An 18,337-nucleotide genomic window follows, 5' to 3' on the forward strand; every position below is an offset into this window, starting at 1 on the left:
TTTATTAAAACTACGACTAAACAAAACATTAAAAACCTAATTTTGTTTAAACATTAAATCAATTTTTAATAATATTTTTCACAAAACTTATTTTTTAATATAATTTTTTATTTAATTATAAATTGATTTATCTTTCAATACAAATCATGATAAAGGGAGTTGACTAAAGTTAGTAATTTTGTGACAAATAAGTTCAATAACATTATTTCATCTGTCATCATTATTTTTTCAAAATTTTGAATCTAGATATTAATGTATATTATACGATTAAAGTAAAAAAAAAGTAAATTTTTAGATTTAGACTTATTACAAAGTTTCAAAAAGTACACCAAATTCAGTTATTTGATTAGGTAGATTCAATTTCATATACTTCTATGGAATTTATGTGATTTTTTTCCTGTGGTATAAACTCGGTGGATTTCCATAATGTATTTTTAAACATTACTCATTAATATGAAATTGAGAAGTTTAAAATCATCATATTTTAAAATTGCACAAATAAAATTATGTCCTCAGATTTTTTAACAAATGGTGCGAGGAAGGCAAAAAAAAAGTGGTTTCCGAAATTGGGGATTAAGAAATATATATATATATATATATTGTTGTTTCAAAAGATTAAAATGACAATATTTGCAATGAAATATTGCGAATGAGTTATTTTGAGTTAAATATTGCAAATGAATTATATATTGTGAACTTGTTTACAATTTTATTTTGAGTTAAATATGTTTTTAATCTTTGTATTATATTTTGAAATTGATTTTTGATTCACACTTTAAATTACTCAAATATACACTTCAAGAAAATCATGAAATAAAAATTAATTTTTAAAGACCAAAATAATTAATTATAATAAAAACTAAAATAGAGACCATTTTAAAAACTAAAAAAAAATTGGTTTTTAAATTAGTTTCTATTATTTTCTATTATTATTAAATAGTTTATAAATTAGTATCTAATTAGCAACTAAGGTTTTAACTATCAGTTATTTAATTTCTAAATTTGATATCAAAAAGTTTGGTTGCTAATTAGATACCAATTTAGAAACTATTTAACAATAATAGAAACCAATTTAGAAATCAAATTTCATTTTAGTTTCTAAAATGGTCTTTAATTTAGTTACTATTGTAACTAATTATATTGGTTTATACAAATTGGTTTCTATTTCATGATTTTCTTATAGTGATATAATAGAAAAATATTTATTTTGTATGTAAAATAATTCTGATTTTTTTTAAAAAATTATTATATTTACTATAACTATTATAACTATTTTCGATGAATTGATGAAATAAAAACTTAAATTAAATCAATTTTACATGTTCCATTGATTTTTATATTATAAAAATAGTTTAAATTAAAAAAAAAATTCATCTTATATAATATAGAAAAATATATATATTAATTTCATAGACTAAATAATATAATTCTTAAATTTTAAATTTAACCAAAACTAATTACCCAAAATTGAGGATAAAAACGTAATTAAGGAAAATAAAAATAACCCTTATAGATAAAAAAAATGGTTAATTAATGGTTAAGATAATAGTAATTGGGAAAAATGAAAGGATTAGTATGAATGCATGATGTTGTGGTAGCAGCATGGGAGGACCCCACCCTCTGCACAGTCCCTTCCTGAATTCTATTTCTTCCAACTTTTTTCTCTCAAAAACACAACACAACCCAACCCAACCCCATCTCTCTCTTCCGGCGTTTTCGCCTGCAAAGTCCTTCCCCCTTCTTACTTTTTCAATCTCTTTTTATTCTCCGTCTTAATATTTCGTTCATATCTATCTATCTTTCTATCTATCTTGCTACTTGTTTTTTTCTTTTCTGCTTTTCATTAATTTTTCTTCTTCTCCCCAATTTCCTTCTCTGCTTCCTCGGATTCCATTCTGCTTCCTCCTTTCACCGTTTTCAGCTTTTCCCCAATCCTCTCCCCAGATTTCCCCAGGTTTCCACTGCTCCGATTTCTTTTCAATTTGTTAGGGTTTTTCTCGGATTTGCTTCAACTTAATTGTTAATTATGCGCGTCTGTGTTTTTCTTCGCTCATTCAGGGTTTCCGCGCGATGGCCAACGAAGGAAGTAATACTGAGACGCTAGCTCCTCCCGAGCCGCACATGTTCGAGGTAATCTACGAAGCGTGGCTCCTTCAAAACTAAGTAGTTTGGATGCTTAAAATTCATGTGAAGTTTGTGAATCAAACAGTGTTGTTTGTTTAATGAGTTTGAAAATGTGATGTAGTGTTGTTGTTTAAGCTTCCTTTGAGATTTTGATCCGTATGTTACTGAATAATACTGATAGCCTGCTGCAATTGTTGTTTTGATATTTTCAACGGTTTGTAGATCGTAAGCGTATGTTTGAGGTAGTCTATGAAGCGTGGTTCCTTAAAACTAAGTAGTTTAGATGCTTACGTTCATGGTCGAGTTTGTGAATCAAACAGTGTTGTTTATTTAATGAGTTTGAAAATGTTATGTACTGATGTCGTTTAAGCATCCTTTGAGATTTTGATCCGTATGTTACTGAATAATACTGATAGCCTGCTGTAGTTGTTTTGAAATTTTCAACGGTTCGTAAATTGTAAGCATTTTGTTGAGAAGTTTCTTGAGCCTGTTCTATTATTGACTTGTCTTTTTGGGAAAAAAATGTTTGCTAAACGGTTAATCGTGTTTCTGCGCTGTCATAGACTATTGGTGTGAATGGATACCTATTTAGTTTCTACACCAGAGTCTTTCTGTTTGGATGTTTTGACCTCAATGATTCAATTGAGTGTACTTTGATCACGTAAAGCATGACACGCAATCTTTTTGTAGAACCGGCACGTTGATGCTGGCCAACATCATCCAACTTCCTATGCTCCCAGTACGACTGGGTCTGAAGCTGCATCATGGACTGTTCATGGCTCTACAGGAAATGGAATTTATTCTAATCCAACCTACCAGTATGATCAACATCCACAGCCGCCTGCAAAAAGCATTCAAGATGGATACAATGTATCATCCATTGCTGGTAATTCATCAAATTTGGGAACAGCTAATGTAACCCAAGATTACAATGCATACGCATCATACCCAAGTTCTTCTAATCCATATGGTTATGGCAGCATGGGATACTCGGGCTACCATAACAACTATCAGCAGCAACCTAATCATACATATTCACAGCCTGTAGGAGCATATCAAAACACAGGTGCTCCTTATCAGCCTATTTCCTCCTTTCAGAATACTGGGTCTTATGCTGGATCCGCAAGTTATTCAAGCACTTATTACAATCCTGCTGATTATCAGACTCCCGGAGGTTACCAAAACAGCGGTGGATATGGAAATCAAGCGACTGCGTGGAACAATGGCAGTTACTCTTCTAATCCATATACTAGTTACACCCCAGATTCCAGTGTTTCTTATAGTTCTGGTGCTGCCACTACTTCAATGCAGTATCAGCAACAGTACAAACAGTGGGCAGACTACTACAACCAGACAGAAGTCAGCTGTGCACCAGGAACAGAGAACTTATCTGTCCAAAGTTCATCTGCTTTGGGTTGCCCTATTCCTGCAGTTACTAGTGGTTATGCAACTCCAAATAGCCAGCCTCCGCAATCGTATCCACCATTTTGGAGGCAAGACTCCAGCTCTTCTGCCATACCTTCTTTTCAGGTTTGAAGATTAGTTTCAGTCCAAAAGTGTGGAAAAATTATTACTACTTAGAATATTAATATTTGACCTGACAGAGTAGATAAATTCTTATTCATACGTGTCAATTTGTTGAATTCCAATTCTATATAATTTTTTTTGTATAATGGATATCTAATATTTGTTTGGCTTCAGTTTTATGAGATTGTTGTATTTGGATGATTAGTTTTTTTTGAAGTGTAGTTTCGTTAACTTATTAATTTCATGTTCATTTCTTTTGATGGTCAGCCTGCTGCAGTAAATAGTGGTGATCACGATAGTTACTGGAAACATGGGCCCCAAAGTTCTCAGATACAACAAACTAATCCTATTCAACCAAACTACCAAAGTCCTTTAGATTTAAAATCTTCTTATGATACATTTCAGGATCAACAGAAGACTGTATCTTCTCAAGGAACCAATTTGTACCTTCCTCCGCCTCCTCCTCTTCCGATGCCTCTCCCCTCTCAACAGGTGAACCTGTCACCTGTACAAAGTGCTCAATCTCCAGAGGCAAAACGGGTAAGCAAACTTCAAATTCCTACAAATCCACGAATTGCTTCAAATTTGACATTTGGACAGCCCAAAGCCGAAAAGGATAGCTCTTCAACTGGTTCAGCGCCAAAACCTGTGTATATTGCTGTTTCGTTACCAAAGCCAACTGAGAAAGTATCATCTAATGATGCTGCTAATTCCATACTTAAGGTGATACTTGAACAATAATATTCAATGAATTTTTAAATTACATAATGCATGCTAAAATATTATCATCCTGACAATTTATTTATTTCATTTCATTATTTTCATTTAAAGAAAACTAAAGATTTAGAAAACATCATTGTACTATAAGTTGATGGAAACTGAGTGTTTGGACTTGTAAGTTTGGGAAGATTTTTCCACAAAAAAAAAAGTTAAGTTAAAGTGAATAATATATTTATGAAAGGGTTAGGTGGATAAGGGGGAACACACTACAAAGAACTAATAAATTGGTGAACAATGCAAAGCTAATGATATTATTTTCTTCTAACAACAGCAACACCTTATACCATTGGGTGAGGTTGGCTAAGTATTATATGATTCCATTCAGCACAGTTAACAACTAATGTTTTGGAAAGTAGCAACAGTCTATTCCAAAGTCATAAATAACCTTGTTTCATGACTATTGGAATAGCTTAAATTGTAGCCAGGCACCAAATTTTAAATTAACTGTGTTGATGGTCAAGAAATTTATTAAATACAGGTTGTTTTAATAATTTCCAAACTATTCTTGCTCACAGCCTGGTATGTTTCCCAAGTCTTTACGTGGCTATGTGGAAAAAGCTTTGGCTCGTTGCAAAGATGATAAGCAAATGGCTGCATGTCAGGCTGTCATGAAGGAGGTGAGTTTTTAGTTTTATACTGGAAGAAGAAAATATATGATGATAATATTACTTTCATGTAGTCACCAGTTCAAATCATTCTGCTCTTTTTGCATTTGCTAGATTTGTTTGCCCCTCCCTTCTAGTTTTGCATTATGGAACATGATACATTTGAAGCACACTTATGATGCTCTTGAAACCTTTAGATGATTCATGTGTGTATATAACGTTAGGATCAAACAAAACAAGGTCTCTGGTCTTGACCTTAGTTATTCAGAGCAGAAAGTATATGACTATGTAATTTTGTATAACTTGCCTTTATGTTTTATATTGACACTTGAGGCATTCAGGAAAAAAAAGAGAGTTGAGAATTGTGTGCCGCTGTGATGCACCCATAGGTTTTGTTTGTCAGTTTGCTTCAATAATCTTATCAAATTCCTTAACCGCCTTTGCAGATGATCACTAAGGCAACAGCTGATGGTACTCTCAACACACGAAATTGGGATATGGAACCACTTTTCCCAATGCCAGATGCAGATGTGGTCAATAAAGAGTATGATGTCTCTTGTTTATCTCTTGTTTTTGTTGGTTGAAATATCATTATTGTACTTGAGTGTTAATTTTGAGGTGTTTCTGGTTTTTGCTAATTTTCATGGTTTGATCAATTTCTATTTATTCTTTCAATTTTGCACCTGGTATATGTACAACCAGGAATGGAAGTAGCTTATTTCTTGTGTTTGGGAGGGCCAAATAATGAAAAGTTGACTATATTAAAATAGTTATAAAAAAACTACTAAAAGATTTGTTTTATGTGATAGTTAGTATGAGAGGAGCCGTCTCTTTATACACAATAAGAACCTATATGTCTTAAATGTTGCTAGAAGCTCATCTGTATTTCTGTTGCAGTAAATCTGTCATTTTAGAAACTATTAATCATGTCCCTTGATTATGTTTGAATATGGTCAGAGTAGAGCTTATAAAGGTTTGGCCAACCATCACCTTATGAAGTAGCTTTTGGGATTGAGTTAAGGTTGTACTAAATTCAAGATGGTAGGCTTGTTATAGATCTGATATTTGGCTACCCTCGAGTCTAAAAATCTAGCCTTGTGCTTTCCTAGTACAATCTGCCTTGTACCTGCCTTTTCCAGTGTATTGTAAAATAAAACCAGTTCTACAATCTCCACTATGCAGTTGGCCAATCCTGGGCATTAGGGTGTGTGTGTTGAGATTCCAAATCAATTATATACATGATCAAATTAGAGTTTGTTAGTGGTTAGATAATTCTCACCTCATGATCTAACTTTCAGATTTAAGTTTATACCCAGCCCAAATTCAAGAGTGATATTTAGATTCTTTAGTGTTTTTGGAGATCTCATATCGATTAGAGATACTATCAAATTATAGTATATAAGTGGGTGCAAACCTTATCTTACAAGGCGATTGTATAGGGTTAAAATAGGCTAAAAGCTACATTTTGTAAGATGGTATCTGAGTATATCTGAATTGAGGTTTGTTGGGCCTATTGGGGTGCTCAATATTAAGCCACTTTTGTATCACCATAAATATCTATTTCTACGTTGAAGATTTCTAGTCCTCGGTATAAGTGCAAATTTTATCTAAGAAGCTGATTTTGTGAGGTTGAAACTTTCTAAGAAGTGCAATAAAACACTTATTCATGAAGATGAGAATGTATATATGTAGTCTCTATCTGATACCAAAGCACATACCTAAATGCGTATCCTTAGAGCTTATGCTAGGTTTTTACTTTGTTTTACATCTGTTGAAGGTTTTGTTAATCTCTAAAGCCATTCATTAAGTAATAAAACTATTGAATGAAAACTAGAAGCATCTAATGTCTTGGGAGTCCTGATATCGTTTATCTGCTTCCTCTTTAAATAATTAGGATAATTTAATGAGAAGTGATGCGTGCCGTATTTTTTTTTATTACTTTTATTCTCATTTTCATTCTTTTTGTACTTATAAACCGTGCATTGCATCTGTGTTTCATATGTATCCTATATCCTTTGATGCATTAAATTATAATGTTAATGATTGAATATTATTTTAATAAGAGATGTAATATTATTATTTGTCAATATTTTGTGCAGTAGTTCACTGTCATCAGCCCAGGATTCTTTATTGCCAAAGTATAAAAAAAGTCCTAGACGATCCAAAAGTAGGTGGGAGCCAATGCCAGAGGAGAAGCCAGTTGACAATCCAATGTTAATCACTAATGATACTGTAAAGTATAGTAGTTGGGTACCTAATGCAAAGGACAGAAAGGTATTTGTATGCTTCTTCAAGTAATTTATGGAAATTTCAAGGTTCTTGCTGGTGTCGTTCTTGTTGCTTTCTTGTCAGAAATGGAGTGGAACTGAAGTTTAACTACTTTACCCCTTTTTTCCTGTTTTCCTTATCTTTTATTATTGGTTTTGCTTCATTTCATGCCATTTTTATCTTATGGCTTATGTTTGAGGCTATGCATAGGTATGATCAGGGATCTATACTATTATGATCTGGATATTAGTTGCTTTGTGATCACCATGGCACGATCCTAGTCTAAATGATTTTTTGCTTTTCAGATAAGTTTGTGGTTCACATTCCATATATCCAGTGTGCTTATTTTTATTCTACATTTCAATATCCTGCAATTTTTGTGTGGGCTTCTGTGAGTGAACTAGAATCATATGAAAATTTTATTAACGTGTCATTTGTTGGACTTATGTATTGTCATAATTATTTTGTGATGTATAAAGCTTCTCAAGTTCAATGTATTGTATTATATTTAACCAAACTAACTGTTTTACTTATTTATATTGTTGTATAAGTTGTGTCATTATTGAAATATAGCATAACTGCTATTCCTTGTTGGATCTGGAATTTGGTACCGTTGTTTACAAACACATGGATTTGTTTTTTTTGTGTCTGTGTAGCCTTATTCTTTTTGGAAGAACTTTTTAATCTGTAAAGTATTGTTCTTTTTCCTCCTAACAGAAGTGCTCTTAAAGTAGAATCACATTGAGAATGAGAAGTATGTGTGCCTATAAATTTTAAAGAATGAATGTTTCATTTACCTCATAAAATGGCATGCAGGGGTTAATGGAAAACAAGGAAAGCAAGGAGGACGGGTTGAGGAATACTAAATTTTCTCCATTACTGCAGAGAATGTCTAATAAGGCTCTCCAAAGGCCATTTAAGAAGCAGCGTCTTACAGATGCTTCTATTGTTTCTGAAAATGGTGATGCATCTAGTGATAGTGACAAGGAACAAAGTTTGACTGCATATTATTCTGCTGCAATGGCATTTAGTGATACACCAGAGGAAAGGAAGAGACGTGAGAATCGTTCCAAGAGATTTGACTTACAAGGCCATCGAACAGAAAATAACCACTCTAGGAAAAAACATGCTGGACCTGGAAACTTGTACAATAGAAGGGCCAGTGCCTTGGTTCTGAGCAAAAGCTTTGAGGATGGTGCTAGCAAAGCTGTTGAGGATATTGATTGGGATGCTCTAACTGTTAAGGGTACTTGCCAGGAAATTGAAAAGCGTTACCTGCGCCTAACTTCTGCCCCTGATCCTGCCACTGTAATGTCTCCTCTCAAGAATTTAAATTGTGTGCTGCTACTTTTCTCGTCCTTCCTATTTCCTTCACTCCCTGACTATGAACCTTATTAAAATGCTATGAACTTACAGGTACGACCTGAAGAGGTTCTTGAGAAAGCTCTAGTGATGGTTCAGAATTCCCAGAAGAATTACCTTTATAAATGTGACCAGTTAAAATCCATTCGCCAAGACCTAACTGTTCAACGAATACGCAATCAATTAACAGTCAAGGTATTTTTTCTGATGGATGGCATACTAGTATTGCTTATTCTTGATTTTATTTTTCAATTTAAGGGTGTTCCACTTCCCTGCATCTCTCTGGCGATGCTTCTTGTTCAGGAACCTCTTTAAAGATATTATAGTGAAAACATCTTGTCTCCCCACTTCTATTTTATTTATTTCAATATGTTCTGCACATCAGAATTCGTTTCTGATATAACATAGTAACATCTTTTGATCGTACCTATAGAAAAAGGCATGTGTTGGTAATTTGCATATTCTGTATAAACTATGATATATTTTCCAACTTTTCTGCCCTTGATAATAACCTTGAAACAATGATTCAGGTGTACGAAACACATGCCCGATTGACACTGGAATTTGGGGACCTGCCCGAATATAATCAGGTTAGTTCTGTATATTATCAGAGGAAAAAGGCTTTATTTAGTTTTAGGGTTTGATTACCTTTTTACTGCTTTTTCTGGTTATTTATGCATGTGTTCTGAAATCAAGGATTAACATTTTTCACTGATGGTTTTTTTTGGTTGGAGTGGAATTAGCTTTTAATTTCTATCTATCCCATTTCTCTAGTCTCTCTCCCGAACAAGACATAAAGGCAATCAATGCTATAAAATAGTTAATTATAATTTAAATCAAAGGAATTTTTTTACCATTCTTGCTCGTTTTGAAATGTGAATGATTTATTATAGAAGTTGATGATGTTATTGAACTTGTAAATGAACTTTAGATATTGATGCTATTTGTGTGAATGCAGTGCCAATCTCAGTTAAAAACTCTTTACGCTGAAGGCATTGAGGGCTCCGATATGGAATTTGCGGCTTACAACTTACTTTGTGTTATTATGCATTCAAATAATAACAGAGATCTCGTATCATCAATGGCAAGGTTTGCCCTTTTGATAATTATATTTCACCTATCAGAATTTTGTTCTATTATTATCATTATCATTGATTCATTATTATTATTATAATCTGCACTGTTAACATTTACTAGTTTTCGTCTTTTGGGAGTTCTATTCCCTGAAATGTTATTTAGAATTTTAGGGTAATTTATGCAAGTAAAGTTTAAGCAATAAATGAATTTTAATATAAAGTTGTAATATAATTAAAGTTCGTAATAACTTACTGTATGTAAATTCAAAAATATAAATGAAATAAGATGGTTTTTTATTATTGATAATTTGTTTTGAAAAAATAATTTAATTTGGAGAGGAAGACCAAAAGAAATAAATGAAAAGTGATAGCAAATTAAGAAATTGAAATATGTGTGTAAAAAGGTAGTTTCAAATGGTTGAGGAGTGAGAATGTTTTGGTTGATTGCAAAGATTGTATGTAAAACATACATCCAAAATAGATAATATTAAAAATGTTTAATTGAGAGAAAAAAGAAGTGAGTCTAGGAATGAATGTACTGGGTCAGTATTTATATTCTGAATTAAATTATAAGGGTAATTCATAATTTACACATCTATAATTAAAAATATATTAGTTAGAAGTTTCTGTTGTAGTTGTGCCGCACAGTCAATTTTGATCCATCCCTATTTGGGATCATGGGTGTAAATCACTGATTCTCAGATGCTGATGAACAATAGAGGATTAGATCAATATATGTCATTTCTTTCCATGGCTATACAGAAATATTCCACGAATTATTGTAATAAGTATAATTATAGCCTAGTCCCTATTATGCTGTCATTATTCATACAAGGTCTCAAATTTGAACTTCTAATGTTGTCAATACCAGTTTGTCTCGCGAAGCAAAGAAGGATGAAGCTGTAAAGCATGCCCTTGCCGTTCGTGCCGCCGTAACTTCAGGAAATTATATTGCATTCTTTAGACTGTACAAAGCAGCTCCTAACTTAAACACCTGCCTTATGGGTGAGTGTTCGCAATTAACTTGTTTTCACCGTGTTAAGGGGATAGACTGAAGTGAATTTTCTATTTATTTCCACAGATCTTTATGTTGAAAAGATGCGTTACAAGGCTGTGAACTGCATGTGCCGGTCATATCGCCCAACTCTACCTGTCTCATACATTTCTCAGGTTCTTGGGTTTTCAAGTGGTGTCATAAATGGAGCAAGTGATGAAAGAGACACAGATGCTTTGGAAGAGTGTTCAGAATGGTTGAAAGCACACGGTGGTAGCATAATTACTGATAATAACGGAGATACGCAACTTGATACTAAAGTATGTTCGATCTCCATCCTTCACACTGCTACTCTAGTCAAGATGTTATGTTCCCAGGCATATTTTTTATTTGTTGAATCATCACTCAGCTTGAGCATTTTGATAGTGTTGCCTTGAATAATTGCATTGCCTTCTGCCACATTTTTATACTTGGTTTGGACTTACTCCATGAACTGTTTAAACTGTATAAATCTAGAAATTCGTAGTGTCACTAATCAACTTTCTTAACCTGATTTATGGGTGGGTGAATTGATGACACACTTTTAATTTGCAGGTTTCAGCATCTACTCTTTGTATGCCGGAGCCAGAGGATGCTGTTGCCCATGGAGATGCCAATCTTGCTGTTAATGACTTTTTAGCACGAGCACCTTTATAGCCAAGTTTAATGTTTATGAGGCACAGAATGAGATGTGATGTGACGTGGGTAGCTACTACGCTAGAACAAGGGCTGTGTGATGGATGGTCCTATAACTTGTGTCAAACCTGGAATTAGTAAGTGGAATGAATATACTATGTGTGGGAAGAAAAAAATATGAAGCCCCTAACGTTCCAATGAATACGTACATACATACAGCCTTATAAATATTGATTGATTAATTGATTTGATGCTTACTATTCTTTCCTGGAGAAAGGTCAGGACTATAGATGCCATGCAATGTAATTTACTTCTCAAAATAGTTATAAAAGCCCCCCATTTTCCTTTTCATTTTTGTACCACAATGTCTTCTTCTGTACTTTAGACCAATCTCAAAATTTCATATTTTATAAATAAAAACATGCTTTCGATCCACCAAAATAGGTGAAGAAACATTTTGTCAAAGGAATGAAAATGTATATATTGTTAGACAGTAGCAGCTCATCTTTTAAGGTTTTATATATTTAGCAAAATCATTAAAAGTAACGGTGAATGACAGAGTTCTTTATTAACAAATTTACAAATATCGGAAAGTTTATTAACGACATCATTTGATAAATTCTTTTTCTATGACTAAACTTTTGGAGGTACTGGTAATTTTTTGAAATATTATGGTTAAATATTATATTATTTAAATAAAAAATTTCTGCATTATTACAAGTGTATTGTTTTGACCGACATAATAAGTGAGACAATTAATATATTTTTCTTATTAACAAAATTTTGTAAAAATTATTGTTCAATTTATTTGTTCAATGTTTTAATTATGACTGTAAATAATCTTTGCATTTTTAAATAAGAATTAGTTATTTTAAAATTATAAAACACTGTTTAATTTAATTATTTGTTTATAAGAAAATAACTAATCTCTAAAATGTTAATACGAAATTAAAATTATAATTACCTTTATCAATTTTATATTAGTTTTATCCTTCATATGTATAGATATGATTTTATCAATTAACTTACAAAACAAACAGTTTTATTAATTTAACAAACAATTGTCATGCTTTATCCATTACATTTATATTCTTTTTACATAAACCTTTATCTGTATGTGTTAATTTAATTAAAAAGTAGTTTATTGTAGATTAATAATTTTTCATATTCTTTTTAAAATATATTCTATTATTTTTTAACTCTTTTGATCATAATTATTGTTGGACCTGGAGAGATACAGTGAGAGGTAAGACGATAGATGCATTCAATATCAAATAAAAACTTTTATTTTTAGGTAACACATTAAAGAAAACTTTAATTGAAACAGATAAATATTGACGAGTGTTTTGAATGTCTGTGGTAAGCCAATTTTTTATAAATTATAACTCTTAATATTATTATTTAAATATTTTTTTATATTATTTAATTATAAATTTATCTTTTTTAAAAGAGTCACCAAATTATCATTTTGCCAGGAAAATAATTAAGTAATTTATGGAAGCAAAGATTACAAGTTTTTACCAGACTGCGATTGCCAGCACTGCACTTGGCAAGAACAGAAAGAAATAGAATAGAGAAATTACAATAAAAAAAAAATGCAAAATTAACATTCATGGAGACGGTGAAGGTGACGACGATCAGCTCCTCTTGTTCTTGCTACCCAGCAAGAGGGAGAAGTAAAAGAGGAATCTAAAGAAGAATCCCCATGCCACTGTGATCCACAAGCAGTTCCACTTGGAGAAATCGGTCACCCCGTTCTGCCGCAAAATGTCGGAACCCGTGGTCAAACACGTGGAGGTGGTGATGTTGATTCCCAGAGTGTTGCTCATGGCGTCCAAAAGCTGAAGCTTCAGAGCCTGCGGCACTGACCCAAGAGGCGTGTTATCGAAAATCTGAACCCCCCTCACGAAGCACTTCAGCGAGTGTTCGAACTCGTTCTGCAAAACCGCTTCGTAGGGATACTTCACCAGCGACAAGTAGTGGAACCAAATCCAGTAACTGGGAATCCTATCCCTGTTGATGAAGAACCCACTGAAGAGCAAGAAGTACGCGAGAATGGCCACCACGATGGTGTAACCCAGCATCACGTGAGGCACCACACCGGAAAGGAACGTCACGAAGGAATTCCCGGCCCAGAAGGAAGCAAAAATGATCAGGAAATAAAACAAAAAGCCCGAAACTCCACCGTCCAGGCCCACGGCCCAGAAAGTTGTTGCCGCGAAAGCCAGCGAGAGGAACGCTAGCGCCGGCAACGCAACCAGCGCGTGCGAGACCAAATACGACAACCTGCGATAAGCGTTGTAAGCGGTTTCCCTCATGAAGATGTAGCGTTCTTGGAGGAACACGGGAAGCGCGTCTGCGGTAGTGTAGAAAGTTGTTGACATGGCGAAGGCGAAGAATCCCAACCGCTCTTGCACTCCTTTGGGAGAGTCGTCGAGTTGCCAAAACATGGTGGCGAGAATGAACCCTGTCACCATCACTGCACCCAATCTGATCCCGAAAACCTCTGGCATTCTTCTTGAGTTCAGAAACGAGCGCTTCCACAGCGTCGCCATCTCGATCCAAAACGGATTTGCAGAAGTTGGCACCATAGACGACGGGTTCGGGTTCGTGTTCGTCGCGCCGGATACTAGCTTCCCTCGCGAAATGCTCGCGCTTATTGCTTCCTTCAACGATAAACCGTTCCGTTCCGCCTCCGTAGTGGTTTGGTTGTGCTTCGTCATGCTCTGCCACGACTTGTTGAACTCGACCAAGCTCTTCGTTCCGCCGGGGGAGCCTTCGAGTTCGCGAATCAGGTCTAAGGCGAACTCGGTTCTGTTGTCGGTTTCCGGAATTGGATGACCGAACTCGGAGAAGAAAACCGGTAACTGCGAGGGTGAACCGCTGTAGACGGTTTGGCCGCGTGATAAGAAGATCATGCGGTCCAGAAGCCCTAGGATTCGGTAACTCGGTTGGTGAATGGACATGATCACGATGCTCCCGCTCTGTGCGATTCTCTGCAAAACCTTCACCACCAAGAACGCGCTCGTGGAGTCAAGTCCTGAGGTTGGCTCGTCGAGGAACAGCAGGATCGGGTCGTGGATGATGTCGATGCCGATGGAGACTCTCCGCCGCTCTCCGCCGGACACTCCGCGGTGGCCTTCGTCGCCGATGACTGTCTTCGCGGCGTTCCGGAGACCTAGCTGATCAATGAGAGCCTGAACGCGCGCGCTTTTCTTCGACTTGGATAGCGTGCGCGGAAGTCTGAACTCCGCTGCGAACATCAGAGTCTCTTCCACAGTGAGCATCGGGAAGAGTAAGTCGTCTTGCATCACGTACGCGGAAATCACCTTCAGAAGACGCGATTCCAGCGTCTCCCCGTTCAGCGTCACCGTGCCTTTTAGACTTCCCTTGGCGATTCGGTTCGCCAGCGCGTCGATCAGCGTTGACTTTCCAGAACCGCTGGCGCCGAGCACCGCCATGATCTCGCCGTCGCGCGCCTCGCCGGATATATCGTTCAGCAGCGTCTTGGTCCGCCCGAACATCCTCTCGCCGGCAGCAGGATTCTCAGCCACCTCAGACGCGCCGAGGTCGCTACTCCGGCGGGGGAACATCGACGACAGGCTCATTTTGCGGCGCGCCTTGACGCTGTAGGTGAGGTTGCTGAAGGAGAGAACAAATGGCAGGGAGCAAGGTCCAACTCCAACTCCGGCGCCGTCAACTATATCGAGAGCATGATGCCCCGGCGTCTCGCTTCCATCACCGGCGGCTTCCTTCCTAGCGTCTCCAACATGGTTGAGGAGCTGCCCAAGGGTGGGCTTCTCCGCCGAGACGGGGCGGCGCGTGAGGTTGTCCATTTCCATGAAGTCGATATAGGGAGTGGTGACATTAGTGAGAGACAATGAATGATCCGCAACAATGCGAGATGACATTGGTTGTTTGGAGCTTGAGAGTGCGTAACTGTGCTTAACTGTTAGCAGAGAAGTTGTTGATGATTTGGAGAGGGAAGGTTGAAGGTGGTGTAGTATATAAGCATATAGTTGGGGAAGGTTTGATTTTGCTGGAAATTATTAATAGGGTTTTGACTAATGTATGGGTTTTATTTGTAGGTGTTATGGGGTGCAAGAGAGGTGACCTACAACTCCTAATTCATCAATCAAATCCTCAAACAAAAACCAAAAACCAAAACCAAAACACAAACGTATCTCTCTCTCTCTCTCTTCTCATCTGTTATGTTATTCATATTGATCCGTGTTAGGTGGGGGCGTCCATCTACTGCTTTCGCCTAACCACGTTATTCTTCCTTCATGCAATTACTATTTTCTATACAACAACTTTTGCCTATAACATTCACACACCAAAATTTAAGGAATTGTATTTAAACTCCAACAGTAATAATAACTATCTAACAACTTAGAAGATTAATATCTATACTTCTCTACAAACACATTCCTCCTCAAACTTCTTTGCTAACCAAATTTTTGTATAGGTATTTTTTTTTCACATTTTATCCATCATTGTATTTGTTGCGCTTTCTCTCTATTCAGTTTAGTGCTCACACTAGATGCACAAACTTTCTTTTAAAAATTGGATTTTAGAATTAGGGCTTCATTGTCAGTGCAAGTGATAGAAACCCTAAACTGATTATCAGTACAAATGTCAATTTATGTATTAATTATATAATCGATAATCCTTATTATCCTTCTATTTTGAGTTAATAATTAATTATGTCAATTTTTTACGTGTTTCATAATCCATTAGTCTTATATTTTGAGTTGATAATCAATTATGTGATGCATTTACATTGTGACTCATGTAAATTTGAAATATTTTTAGATTTTCCAGTTATGTAGTTTTAATGCGATTGAAATTATTTTTAAACATTTTTTTACAATTTTTAATATTAAAATTTAATTTATAAATAAAAAATTATTTTTAAGATAACCTCACAATGTTAAGTATTCAAATGTATAAGATATAATTTACAAAATTTTAATTAACAAAAACCTACACAAAAATACATCATATATATCATTTTTCAATTATTTGTAAAAAGGTAAGTTTATAAAACTTATATTTTTAACCTTTTAAAAAGTTTATCATACTCATCGCATTATTTACAAAATTTAATAATTTTTTCTTATTAATCCAATTTATATAGCTTAATCCAAATAACCTGAAAAAAAAAAAAGGATCAAATGAGTCTTCATTTACTCTCTCGTATCCTTGAGTATTCCCTTCTTAACTTTAGAGCAACTATTCATGAAACGACAGCCTATCTGAAAACTGTCGAAACAAATCCTGTAGATTTCACTGACCAACAACTTCTATTAGAACATGTATATAATATGACTAATGTTTGGCTTGTTGGATAATAATTTCCTATAATAAAAAAGAGTGCAGTGAATACTATGAATGAGTGTTACAAGATATCATTAAATAATGAGTTTCTAGAGAAATAGATGATAAAACCTTCCTCCATTTTCTTAATGCATTTCTTCCTTTTGGGTTACTTCTCCTTGTTAATCAAGGGAAAAAGTATCAAAATTCATTGACTATACTAATAACATTAATAAGTTATGCACGTAAAGCTACCCCAAGTAGGCAAGAAATATGTGTAAAACTTTCAATACTTGATGCCATGTGATGGATGATGTTAAACCGTTTTTAGATGAAATGTGGAAATTTTGAAACTAAGACTCAAGAAAATGGTAAGAAATGGAGAAAAAGTTGGGATTATGAAGGCCTAATAAAAAGCATGAGATGCAAGTAAGATGCCCTAACACCCTGGATAACTGGAACTGATATGAATCACCATCAACAATACTCCAAAACCAAACATTTTTTAACAATTAACCATTCTTTACCAATTTAAAGATTGCTGTGAATTGCAATACAAAACTCAATAATAAATATCTTCTTATCTTATGAGTTATCTTTCTTTCAAATATTTGCAAAACACACAATATAAAATCAACGTGGACAGTTAATATTGACTACGCACTGAGTTGCAAGATAAGTGCATGTGTTTTTATCCATTAACAATTAATAAATATTTTTTTTATAAAAGTTTTCATGCATATCACTATGCAACAACAATTAATAAATATTTAATAACCACGTACCTACTAAATAACTATGAGTATTGCATAATACTATTGAAAACTACAGAATACTAGCAATAGTTCTTTTGGTAGCAGAAAGATGAATTGAATAAAGATAAAGTATTATTTGCACTACATTTCATTCAAATTACTACTATATATTATTATTATTATTATTATAATTATTATTCATGCATGTATGATATTAACATTTTCAATTGCCTGTGTTAAACCTAAAATAAGATAAATAACTAAATTCTACTTTTTACTGTGAGCTTTTTATAGTTCTGCTATGGCTTCCAGAAAAAAACATTGCCGGCCAAAGTCAAAGAACTTTAGGGATGGAAAAGTGGTGAGAGGTGACACAGTTGGTTACCTTTTACAAATTTAAAATTGTTTTCTTCGAAATCTGTGTCTTTGATATTGCATATGATTGCACATCTATCCACTAATAAAGTTTAATCATTTTTTCTCTTATAAAAAAAAACTTTTGATTATATTTTGTCAACCTTGGTGTCAATGCAGGGACATCGCTAGCCTTTTCAAACTCACTTTTAGTCATACAAAACAAGTTTTTCACACATGAGAAACAAATTCTCAATTGATAGGTTTAAATGATAAAGGGTCAAAGAATAATTATTAAGTTAATAAATAAAAAAAATATTCGTAATCATAATTTAATATATTAATTTCGATCCAACAATAAATTCATCACAAACAAACAATTAAACAATTGTATAAATAAATTCAACAATTAAAATAAAAATATGTTATTATTATATAATTATTACATCAAATATTAAACATTTACTTAAATTTCTTGTTTTTACACATGTTTTATGG

General features: G+C 34.3%; 2 protein-coding genes across 12 annotated transcripts; one reads left to right on the forward strand and one right to left on the reverse strand.

Moving 5' to 3' along the window:
- Nucleotides 1–1,572: 1,572 nt before the first annotated feature.
- Nucleotides 1,573–11,762, forward strand: SAC3A (SAC3/GANP/Nin1/mts3/eIF-3 p25 family). 11 transcript variants are annotated; one of them, XM_090305167.1, is made up of 17 exons: nt 1,604–1,954; nt 2,059–2,130; nt 2,815–3,010; nt 3,105–3,190; nt 3,289–3,654; nt 3,919–4,191; nt 4,252–4,374; nt 4,947–5,048; nt 5,483–5,580; nt 7,136–7,310; nt 8,121–8,612; nt 8,721–8,861; nt 9,197–9,256; nt 9,625–9,755; nt 10,614–10,747; nt 10,824–11,056; nt 11,331–11,762. In XM_090305167.1, the coding sequence occupies exons 5-17, from the start codon at nt 3,430–3,432 to the stop codon at nt 11,430–11,432; spliced, it is 2,289 nt and encodes a 762-aa protein (XP_090161293.1). In that variant the 5' UTR covers nt 1,604–1,954; nt 2,059–2,130; nt 2,815–3,010; nt 3,105–3,190; nt 3,289–3,429; the 3' UTR covers nt 11,433–11,762. The 11 variants fall into 11 exon arrangements, with proteins under 11 accessions (XP_068492907.1, XP_090161291.1, XP_068492909.1 ...); XM_090305168.1 differs by having other exon boundaries at nt 7,139–7,310; XM_090305165.1 differs by having other exon boundaries at nt 1,603–1,954; nt 3,919–4,374.
- Nucleotides 11,763–12,877: 1,115 nt separating this feature from the next.
- LOC137828841 (ABC transporter G family member 6) lies at nt 12,878–15,681 on the reverse strand. The gene has a single exon (XM_068635575.1). The coding sequence runs from the start codon at nt 15,320–15,322 to the stop codon at nt 13,049–13,051; it is 2,274 nt and encodes a 757-aa protein (XP_068491676.1). The 5' UTR covers nt 15,323–15,681; the 3' UTR covers nt 12,878–13,048.
- Nucleotides 15,682–18,337: the final 2,656 nt, after the last annotated feature.

Source organism: Phaseolus vulgaris, chromosome 7 (assembly GCF_051622355.1).
Source record: "Phaseolus vulgaris cultivar YP4 chromosome 7, ASM5162235v1, whole genome shotgun sequence".
Lineage (NCBI taxonomy): Eukaryota > Viridiplantae > Streptophyta > Magnoliopsida > Fabales > Fabaceae > Phaseolus > Phaseolus vulgaris.

Coding starts and splice junctions, on each gene's coding strand:
- SAC3A (XM_068636806.2), top strand. CDS start 2,071: ATGGCCAACGAAGGAAGTAATACTGAGACGCTAGCTCCTCCCGAGCCG. Junction 2,131..2,814: donor CCGAGCCGCACATGTTCGAG/GTAATCTACGAA, acceptor ATCTTTTTGTAG/AACCGGCACGTTGATGCTGG. Junction 11,057..11,330: donor ATACGCAACTTGATACTAAA/GTATGTTCGATC, acceptor TTTAATTTGCAG/GTTTCAGCATCTACTCTTTG.
- LOC137828841 (XM_068635575.1), bottom strand. CDS start 15,322: ATGTCATCTCGCATTGTTGCGGATCATTCATTGTCTCTCACTAATGTC.